The following is an 11346-nucleotide window of genomic DNA, read 5'->3' as shown; positions in this document are numbered from 1 at the left end:
TGATGTGTTATGCATATCTCAGGAACCATTTTGGCTATTTAACCTATATATGAGTGTGTGTATTGAATTTTTTTTGTTGGGACTTCATTTGCAGAGGTCTTGTGGGCAAAAGGCTAGTTATTGTTGCCCTAGCCGACATATATATGGATATGGTGACTTGGATTTCATGGCATGAATCATGGCAAAAGGCGACCAACTCCTACTGGAACTGTTTACCAAATTCCCTTTTAATTGATACATCACATCTTCTTGCAGGCCATATGTTTGGATACATCAAAATAAAAATTAAAATGCAACATAAGTTAGGCACACATCCGTTACTGTCCTGGAACTAGCTACCACCAGTACCTTTAGAAAAAAAAAAAAAAAAAAAAAAAAAAGGACTAGTTGGTGGCTTCGCCACTGCCATCACGTTTCTGAGGGCCGAGAAGACTCACAGAGAAGTATTTCAGTCTCATCGTGTGATTCACCAGCGCTAAGAATCGGATTCAAAATGTGTTACCACCAGTACCCACATCAGCAAATTGGAGAGAGGGAAAGGCAAGTCCATATCCATGCATCCCTCATCTCAAATTTAAATGGCCAGGAGGACTTTAATTAAATAGAGAATGGCCGACTGATCCTTTCTGTGTTTACAAGAGACAGAAGGAAAGTACGCTGTTGTTGTATGCACTAACACACAATTACACATACACGGGTTTACAACTTGAGTATTGTAAAAGCAAGTATTATTCTATATTGGATGAAACACATTTTATGTAAATGCAAAAGTTTTCCTACGAATGAGATAAGAACGCATGTATAAATAATTTCATTAATTTTGATAAATACGGGCTACAATCCTTATGTGTTCAAGTATAATTTTTTATGTAGTGTTCTTTACACGATTGAGTTTTGAGTATCACCCAAGGGTAATGAAACAATTGATCTTGAGTCGAGATTGAGGTTTCATCAAGGACATTCAAGGCTTTATCGTGAACAAAACGCGTTTTGGTGGCTAGAAAGTTTCTGTTGTGCCAAATGTTTAAGACAAAGGATTGAAACTTGATTTTAAATCACTGATTTGATCCTTTAATTTGTGGGATTTAGTTTGGGAGATGTTGTTGGTGTAAGATTGAACTCATAATCAACTAAAAACACTTATCTCGATTATACCATCATTGAGCAACTCCATAGGTCTCTCCTTTTATCGCGACGACTTCATAGCAATAAATAATATGATTTTCTGCTTTCTTTCACTCACCTTATCACATCTCTATTCAATGGGGCTACAGGGATTATTTTAGTTTGTTTTAGTGTGTGATAATGATTGTTTTTTTCTTCGAGCAGGTTAAAAACTCGAACAAAATTTTAATGAGATCACATTTTTTGTGTACCATATCATTGTTATGTTCGTTACATTCTTAATGAATATCATATCTTTTTTTTATTCATAAAAGAATCATATTACTTCTCCAATCTAAAAGGACAAATTAAAGGTAAGTAAGCCCATGGGCCAAATCCTAATCTACAAGGGGCCTTTTAAAAGATCTGTATAGACAAATCGCCTAATGAACTTCAAACTTAGCAAACGCATTAGTTGGACTAGCAGGGGAGGGCATTCAGGTAATTACAGTAAATCAGAAACTGCTGTGCTTGCTAAAGTTTGCTCGTTTGATTTCTTCATCATGTTTCACAACTTTGGATGTTTACTTACAAAATATGCCATCAAGTACAAGAGAGAGCCTTCAATCTGTTTTATTTGGCACTGCAATGATTTAGTGATGGAAAGGTATATTCAAGCTTTTCAATTCGTTCTAAACTTCGTCTATAGCTAATCTAACATTTAATTTAACAAAATTTATCGTTTGACAAAAAAAAAAAAAATCGTTTTGAACCCTTGGCCCGGAAATGAAACATACGCTAGGACCAAAATCAAAGTCTAATCTACTACTAGAGTTTAATCAAAAGATATCATACTATTTAATGATGGTCATTTAGTTTTCAATCACGCGTTAGGACTCAAGATACAATTTTTGATACACATTTTGACACATATTTTGTGGGGCCCAATTATTAATGTATTGAAATGATTCAACCAAGGCCGGCCCGGAAATTTCAAGGGCCTGTGCGAAAGTGAATTGGAGGCCCTAAGAAGTGCTAAGATTTTTTTTTTTTTTTTTGTCCAAAAAAATAAATTTAGTTTTCAATTAAGCTTCTATAAATTCTAATAGCATAAACAAATTTAACAAATCAACAAGTGGAAATGTGGCGTTTTGTTTTACCTTAACTATTTAGAGGGTCAGGATTCGAATTTTCATGTTATTGTGTGGAATTTTTTTATTATTTTGTGGAAGTTTATGCTTTTAATAAAAATAAACTTAAAAAATGATGGAGACGAGGTTCAAAACCATCCCTTAGGCCGATGTAAAGAAGCAATAATACCACTTATGCTAAGGCTCAAGTTTGCAATATTCTACACATACTATAATATATACGTATATGCATGCAAAATTGAAAAATCGGGGGCCCTTCCGAATTGGGGGTCCTGTGCGGTGGGACCACTTGCACCCCCTCAGCTCCGGCTCTGGATTCAACCTTTTATCTTTAATGTCTACCTCAAAGATCATGTCTACAAGAAATCACTCAAATTCGAAACCATATGACCATTTGATTAAAATTAATGTTTCTCTGTAGAACTGTACTCGTCTATTTTCTTCACTCAAATGAATGTCATACTGGTTTTGGATTTGTCTAATTTTTTGCAGAAATGATCTATAAATGATGTACTAAAATATAGTTGACTCGGATCATTAAAATAGATTACGAAGTAAGTCCTACAAAATATGAGTTTAGGATTTGAGCCCAGCCCGTTAGAATTAGGTTTTTGTTAGAAATTATGGTTTAGTTTATTATAAATATGATGCTTGTTATCACTTGAGAACAAGTCAGTCAAGATGTAGTCTTAAGAGTTTTGTAGTCGTTTGACATTCTTATTTTCTTAATAATATTCGTAGTTTCTTTGTTCGTCCGTTTGGTACTTTGATTTTTAACTAAATCATGTATCAAAAGTTGTGTCTAGGATCTTAACCCTTCAATAAATATTAGGAGCTATAAGAATCTCACATCTTAGGGTGTTCCACCTTCTGCAGCCAACTGGTTCTAGATTGTTCAATTTCCCCCACCTTTAGTTTAAGCGTTTATCATTTTCATTTCTTCTGGTGGGGTTGGCTGTTTCTTTCCTTGTATCTCATGGCCAAAATTAAGAAGAAAGCAAAATGATTTGCAGGTCCACCACAAATCACATTTTTTCATGCAAAATATATATCTTCTGCATTATAGATGGGTCACATCCTTCTAGCTGTAACCCACAATTTGTACGTTTGGATCGATCAAATTCCATTTAAAGTCGCCTTAATTTGCCACGCAAAGTATTACCTGCATATACACACACACACACACACACACACACTCACACACACACACACACACACATATATATATATGTCTACGTATATGTTTATGAAACCAGTGATTCTTCTTCATCCGCAACTGAATATACTGCCCGACAGTTTAAACACACAGAAGGCTTTTAAAGCTTTGAAATATTCCAAACCACAACAATCAAGGTAACTTTTGAAAGCTTTGTTCCATCTGTATATGTATCTGTTGCACCATTTTTTCTAATTTTAGACACATTTTTTGGAGGGCACACTCCGAAATTATTTCAATGATTTGAACTGTCAATCATTTAAGTATTCTCTAAAAAATTATGTCTACTAAAAACACCTAAATCTGAAATCATATGACCGTTAGATTAAGTATTTAGTTATTTTTGCAGAACGTTATTCGTTATTTTGTTTGTTACAAATGAATGTTGTGGTAGACAATTTCCGCTATCTTCAACCTTACGAAAAAAGTACTTACAAAACAAACAACTCCTTTGATCAAAGACCTAAACCTCCCCGCTCACGAGGAGCGGAGGTTAGGCCAATGAACCTTCAATGCCTAAGTTAGTTTCTTTGAATAGAGTGAGTGTTTAGGGTTTTCCCAAAATTTGATGGAGATAGAGGTATTTATAAGAGGTGGTGGCCAGCCAAGATGCTAGAGTTTTACCCTGCACATGGTGGCATTTTATTGGCCAAGGTGTGTCATCCATTGGAGAAATAAGGTAAGAATATTCACAATATATTAATTAGGAGATAACATATTAGGAAACTGGTGGAAGTATCCTAATTGATTGAAATATGGATTACTTACTTGATAGAGTTGATCTTCAAATGAGAATGTATTAAAAATATGATTTAGTAATTAATCCTATGCATTTGACTTTTCCTTGCCACGAGCAGAATGACCTTTGATCTGTTGTAGTCAACTGTTTGAAGTTGAACTTCCAGGGATGCTGAGATGTGTGTGGGAGTATTTGAAAAGTCTACCCATTTAATGAGGGCAATTTTGTCTTTCTTGAGTAAAAAAAAAAAGGAAAACTAATGAAAATAGCTTAAAAACTTTGAGTTTTAAAGATAAGGACAAAATAAAGGGTAAAGTGAATAGTACCAGAATTGACTTTTTAGTGTAAAAATGTGGTTTTTCGTTAAAGTGAACAGTACAGCGGGCTTTTCGTTAAAACTCCCTAAAAAAAACTACGTGTCGCTTTGTGGATTTTTGGGATTATTATTTGTTTCAAAATGTCTTAGTAGTTTTAAATTTGTCTAATTTTTTTACAAAAATAGATGGCTTGAATCGTTAGAATATAATTCAATGTTATTTCAAAAAAATCATGTGTCAAAAGTTGTAAAAAAGATAGTGCCACTTATACGTCCTATATATATATTATATCTTTTTTATTTCAAAAGAAGAAAATCATTGTTGATGATGGATAAGATCAAATCTCAATCTTATTATTCTCACTTTCTGTTGGCGAATAAGGTGGCACCTGATCCATAAGAGCAAGCCCAGCGTTGCTGGTTGCTCGGGTAGAGAAGAGGGGCTCGAGGCCCTGTGGACCGGCTCCAGCGTTGGAGAGCCCGAGTGGAGGTGGAGGCCCGAGCTCCAAGCCCGTGGAGAATTGCCAGCCCGAGAGCCCAAGTGCATGTGACGCCAGCGCTGACGTCAGCCTGGCGTCAGGCCTTTTTTAATTTTTTTCTATCAGGCGCGTGCACCCCACTCGCGGGTGGGGGCACGTCACCGACACAAAATCCGAAAAAAAACAGTGCTTTTTCAGTTACCGTTGGGAAGCCATGTGGCTTCCCACGGTCCGTTCGATCTCAACGGATCTTTAATATGGACTGTTCGATCTCAACAGTAAAAAAAAATTAATAATAAAAAAGTCTTATTTAATATCCACCGTTCGATCTGAGATCAACGATGGATATTAATATGCTTTATAAATAAAAAAATAAAAGAAAAATAGTTTTAAAATTAAGAAAAGTTACCGTTGTGACACGTGGCACAATCTGGAGTGTTGGAATTCAAATTTTTTTTATATCCAACGGCAGAGATTAATTAGTTGAATAAAAATTTTAAAAAAATTGTAAAAAATTCAAAAAAAAATCTGAAATTTTTTTTAAAAAAATTGTTTTTACTTTTTTATAAATACCTTCTCATTATCATCTACCTTACACAACAATTTCATATTTTCTCAACTACTTTCAATCACATTCCTTTCTTTCTCTCAAAGTTTCAATCTATTTTTTTTTTCAACAAAATGACTACTGATGCAGGTACGAATTGGTCGCTTCTTGAAGATGTTGTGTTGTGTACTAGCTGGGTTGAAGTTACTCATAGTTCGCTTACGGGTAATGAGATGCAGTTGCGAGAAATGTGGAGTCTTATTCATACCAATTATCTTGAGAAAATTGGTGGGAAAAGAACCAAAGAATCGATGTCCAGTCGTTGGAAATTACTTAGCCAATTGTTTAGTACGTGGAGAGACGCCTTGGCACAAGCTAGTAGTAATATTCGAAGTGGGGAAAATTACTCGGATCAAGTAACAATATATTATTTATTTGATACCCAAATTTACATTACAATTATTTGTTTTTATTATTTATTTGTTACATACTTACATTATAATAATTTGTTTGTATTATTTATTTGTTACCTACTTACATTATAATTATTTTTTTGTATTATTTATTTGTTACTTATTTATCGGAAATCCATCCCCAATAATTGTCTTTTCGGATTTTATGACAAGTGGCGCAATGACAACGATTAAAAATCTTATCCAAAATTACAAATAAAATTATTTTGTATTATTTAATAATACTTCGGATAATAACACGTGGCGCAACGAGAACGATTAAAAATCTTATCCGAAATTACAATTAAAATTATTTTGTATTATTTTATAAATAAAAAAATACTAATATTTTATTGCCTATTGCCAGGGTTATTGAAGTGTAACGGTGTAGATGCAAATGTTATTGTCAGGGCTATTACTGTTTATTAAGGGCAGTTACTGTTCATAAGGTGGATTGAATAGTGCATAGCCTGAGAGGAGGGCTCCAACGCTAGAGTTGCTCTAAGGGTTTCCATGACTCAGTTCCACATATCTATCCTTTTTTATACCTGTCATTAGTTAGTATCAGATTATGCAAAAGGCAACAACTTGGAACCCTAATCCTTTATTTTAAAGGGAACCGAATCCCCTTCTTAGGAGACTGAGCCTTCTGAGCAAAAGATTCAGACTGTTGAAATTTAATCTAGCGGCTACAAACAAGAGGCCTCTCTAAAAGTTATAATAATTGCAGCCGTTGGATCAAATTTCAACGGCCCGTGTGATTTGCTCATGAGACTCAACCTCCTAAGCTTAGGAGGGGATCCGGTTCCATTTTAAAGAACCCTTTTGTGTTGCTTTTTATTTGTTTAATCTGGAAAAGTAGTGGTAGATCATATAAAACATAACACTTGTTGTTTAGGATTTCATCAAAATCTCAACTTTGCGTATTGTAACCGTTGGATTTAAAAATAGTAATATAAAAATTAAGATTTAACGGTTAAAATATTTAAAATGCTCAGTATTTTGAAGCATCTAAGAATTTTTGCCCTGTCGTTATGTTATGCAGCTACTTGAAGAAGTTGAGATTCCACTATAAAACCAATTGATAATATGATGAGTAGCCTCATTACTTATAAGCACATATAAAGTCCCTCATTACAGATGTGGTATTTATACTTACAACACGCTCTCTCACGTGTGACGAATTTCAAGCCTAGCACGTGGACAATACAAATCGAGTGGCATAGAGTGTGGCCGTTAGGCTATATACGAGAGGCAACTTGCTTAAAACTATGAAGAAAGATAAAGTTCCACCATTAAATTAATTCACAGCACTTACAAGAAGATCCATCATTTTTTTTCGATGCGGTATTTATACTCTTAGCATCGCTGTTGTCAAATTAACTAGCATTTTAAGAAGAAGAAAAAGAGAGGAACATGTGAGTGGATAATTCAGAACAATTCCTCAGAGACATATTTTGGTTACACCTGTCATCTCATGTGTGGCAGCAATGTTCTCGTCTTTTTTTTTTGGTGATATTTGGAGGAGAGTTCATTAAGGCCGTACACAATTTTGGTTGTTTTAGCGCATTATGAATACATTTAAAGTATCGTGACAAGCATTTAGAAGCGGACACAGAATTATTAAGAGAAAAAGTGAGTGGAGTGTGAGGGTCTAGTGAAAAGAATAGCGGACACTGTTAAAAAACAAACAATGATTAAGGATTTAAGGTTAGTTGAATGGATAAGATTAGATCGAAAAAGCTATTTCATATAATTTAAAGTCGGTTCATTAAATAATTTTTCATTTTAAGTGAATTACAGGAATTATCAGAACTATTTTATTTTTTTTATATTCAAGTCATATTGAGAAGTGAGTTTTGAACTCCGATATTTAAATACAAAGGAGAATACTTTTAAAAAACCGAGCAATGTTTTAGACAGTTGAAAGTGACCTGTGATGTGCTTGGTTTGCTGCAACTTGCAAGGGTGGAGTAGGCTGTGTGGCCCAGAGTCATGAGGGGATGGGTGGAGGGCGTGGTGGCTTGTTGGCGAGTTTTATTTTAGCCATGGAGGCAGAGGTAGTGCGCGAGGCCATAGTAGTTTGTATAGAAGAAGGTTTTCAAAATGTGATCGTGAAATCCGGTTCGAGTAATTTGATCTTAATGCTAAGGGGTGAAAGAATGGTTGAGACATCCATTGAAAGCATATGCTTTGATATTTTGAAGCTACCTACACAATTGGAAGTATGCTCCTCGACGTTGTAACTGAACTGCTCACTCGATGGCTTCCTTTGCTAGCAAAAATGGGGTAGTCAGAAATGGAGTTTGCTTTTTTCAAATGGTTGTTTAACGTTTTTGCGGTAGATATAAACGTTTCATGAGATAAAACCTATTTCTTTATTTTTTTTTCTTTGATTGATCAATATATGGTATTCTGAATCCTCATTATTAATGGAATCAAAATAATTTCTAAATTGATCAGAGTCTACTACCCATTCATGCTTATCCTAAAAATTATTTGAACAAACTGTCGGACCAACAGACAAACTTCATTAACAACCTTCCAAAAAAGTTGCAACAAAAATAATTAAATCCTCCGAAAGTTTTGAAGAGAATCCGAGAACGCAACTAGGCAGTTCTTAATTACCAAAATTTTCTGATTTTATTTAGGCCAAAAAACCCGATTTTTGATTTGATCCCTTTTCCCCTAACCAAATGTCGCCACGCGTCCAAGACAGCGAGTCAAAATATCCAACTAACCGCCGTCAACTTCCTAACAAGCGCGCGTGTTCCAACGCGACCCCAACTCCCGTACGTAGCTTCGCTGTTAAAATAAGCTCCATGGTTGTTTCTTCGTCGACCTCAGAAATCGAAATCGAAATCGCCAATCCCGAGAAAGCTGTCATCGACAAAGACAAAAACGGCGGCGGAATACGTGTCCGACCGTAGTTGTCACTCCAAGGACATATTGTTCGGGGGAACTGATATTTATGTGCATCACTCCATAAACGCCCGCCAAAGATTTGAGCTTTCAGCTTCAGATGTTTTTTTTTTCTTTTATCTTTTCGTTTCAGGGATTTATAGATTAGAGTAGATTAGATTTTGGGAATTGAAAAAAGAAATCGAACCGTTTTTGCGTTTTCAGATTTTAATTTTCTGGGTTTTAGGAAAAGCCCATGTCTTTAGATCTGAATTCAGCGTTGGATTCCGTTTGCTTCACATTTCTCTCTCTAAACCTCTCCCAAAAGATTTACAAATTCAGATTCAAACTCAAGGATTAACCCGAAAACAAATACTGGGTTTTGAGTATCTCGGTTTGGAAAGTCGTATTTGGGATTTCGGGTATTTTGTGTTTCGGGATGGGTGCTAGTTTATCGGGTGGCGTTTCGGATGGGGAGGGTTTACTGCAGCCAAGGCTTGGGGATATACCGGAGAGCTGTGTGGCATTGATTTTGATGCAGATGGACCCGCCGGAGATTTGTAAGTTGGCCCGGTTGAACCGGGCGTTTCGGGGTGCTTCCTTGGCCGATTTCATCTGGGAATCCAAGTTGCCGCCGAATTATCGGTTTATTGTAGACAGGGTGTTTGATGAAAGTACTAAGAGCAAGATTTCAGGGAAGAGGGATACCTATGCCAGGCTTTGCAGGTCTAATTCCTTTGATGATGGCACAAAGGTTAATCTTTTTGTCTTGTTTCTCTCTAAAGAGCTGCTTTTTGCAATTTACATGGATTTAATTGAATTTGATTTGGGTTTTTTCTTCTTTTTTTTGTGAAGGTGATTTGGCTTGATAAGCACAAGGGTGGTATTTGTTTGTCGATTTCTTCAAAGGCGTTGTCGATTACTGGGATAGATGATAGGAGGTATTGGAATTTCATAGCAAATGATGAATCCAGGTGAGTTTTTTAAATTTGCTTATTTGTTCGAATTTGATGAGCCAGGAACGAGCAAGAGCTTCAAAATTGTCATCTTTGCCCGAAATTTGCAAGCTATCTAGTTGATATGTAATGTTTCAGTAATCCTCAGTTTTGTTGTGCGATAAATTCCGAAATGATGGAAGAATCTGACATGTTGTGTTCTCTTTTCCATTTGTGTAGATTCCAGACAGTTGCCTATCTCCAACAAATCTGGTGGTTTGAAGTCAATGGGGAGTTTGAGTTTCAATTTCCGTTAGGGAAATATGGCCTGTTCTTTAGGCTCCACCTTGGCAGATCCTTGAAGAGGCTAGGTCGCCGTGTCTGCAACTCCGAGCATGTTCATGGCTGGGACATAAAACCAGTGAGGTTTGAGCTATCAACTTCTAATGGTCACCGTGCTGTATCCCAATGTTACTTGGACAATCCTGGAAACTGGATCAATTACCATGTGGGAGATTTTGTTGTTGACAATCCTCATGATTTGATCAAGATCAAGTACTCGATGACTCAGATCGATTGCACCCACACTAAAGGCGGTGTCTGCGTGGATTCGGTGTTGATATACCCTAGTAGTGTAGCGAAAGAGCCTTAGCTCATTTTTCGTAGGCAGGCAGAGCTGCAAATTACAAGTTGTAGGAAGTGTGCGGCCCCTTGGATGTGAGGCAGCCTTGAGAACAAGAAGAGATTGAAAATTAGCGGTTGCGTTTAGGGGCATATCATGTCGTTTAGAAGTGAAATGTGTATATGTAAATCTTCTGTTTGCAGTGTTGTTTTGCAGAGAATGCTTCATGTACAGTGAGTTGTTACCAGATGTTTTTAATTTGACGAAGAGTTTTCATCTTGTTTTTTGTTCCCTACTCTTCAATAATCCCTTTAGACAAAGAAGGAAGAAACCTGTAGCTGCCGGGTTTGGGCGTCGACGGAATGGAAGTGAGAGGATCTTATTTTTCCAAAATAACAGCACTGAATTGTGCTTGTATCAGGGAAGTTGAATTGCAGATTGTCCATTGCTTTCATTAAACTCCTACTGTATTTGCTTCTGTATTTTGTTTCTGAGTATAGATATGAGACTGAACTTGGTGAAGTGTAGTGAGATATGATTCATGACGTACTTTTTTTTTTTTTTTTTTTTTCATATGGAACTCCAAAAGTACGTTACTGCGATGGGGTACCGGGGTTGCACGAGGAGAGGGTTAGTCGTTACCAATGAGTATGTTCTGGTGAGGGACTTTCAAATTTCATGGGATTTGGGCGTGACGAATAAGAAATGAATCACAAAAAGTTAGATAAAAAGAATTAGAAAATGCAGCACAAGAGCATTACAAAAGTATGATTTGGACTTTAAAGCCAAATTCTTTGTTTGGTGCTTAAATTTGGATCACTGGACGTAAAAGTAAGTCCTATTGTAATCCAATTCTTTATATTAAGCGTTGCGATACATGTTGA

The 11346-nt window shown here is 36.1% G+C and overlaps 1 protein-coding gene across 2 annotated transcripts; it reads left to right on the top strand.

The window, feature by feature from the left end:
- The first annotated feature begins 8783 nt into the window (after window positions 1–8783).
- On the top strand, window positions 8784–10984 carry PP2-A13 (phloem protein 2-A13). Of its 2 annotated transcripts, XM_088698205.1 has the most exons (4): window positions 9197–9659; window positions 9761–9846; window positions 9925–9987; window positions 10081–10984. In XM_088698205.1, the coding sequence occupies exons 1-4, from the start codon at window positions 9345–9347 to the stop codon at window positions 10490–10492; spliced, it is 876 nt and encodes a 291-aa protein (XP_088554331.1). In that variant the 5' UTR covers window positions 9197–9344; the 3' UTR covers window positions 10493–10984. The 2 variants fall into 2 exon arrangements, with proteins under 2 accessions (XP_068315256.1, XP_088554331.1); XM_068459155.2 differs by lacking the exon at window positions 9925–9987 and having other exon boundaries at window positions 8784–9659; window positions 9761–9879.
- Window positions 10985–11346: the final 362 nt, after the last annotated feature.

Source organism: Pyrus communis, chromosome 1 (assembly GCF_041283825.1).
Source record: "Pyrus communis isolate YQ-2024b chromosome 1, ASM4128382v1, whole genome shotgun sequence".
NCBI lineage: Eukaryota > Viridiplantae > Streptophyta > Magnoliopsida > Rosales > Rosaceae > Pyrus > Pyrus communis.
Note: the sequence above shows the minus strand (reverse complement) of the source record. Positions and strands in the feature narration are given on the sequence as shown.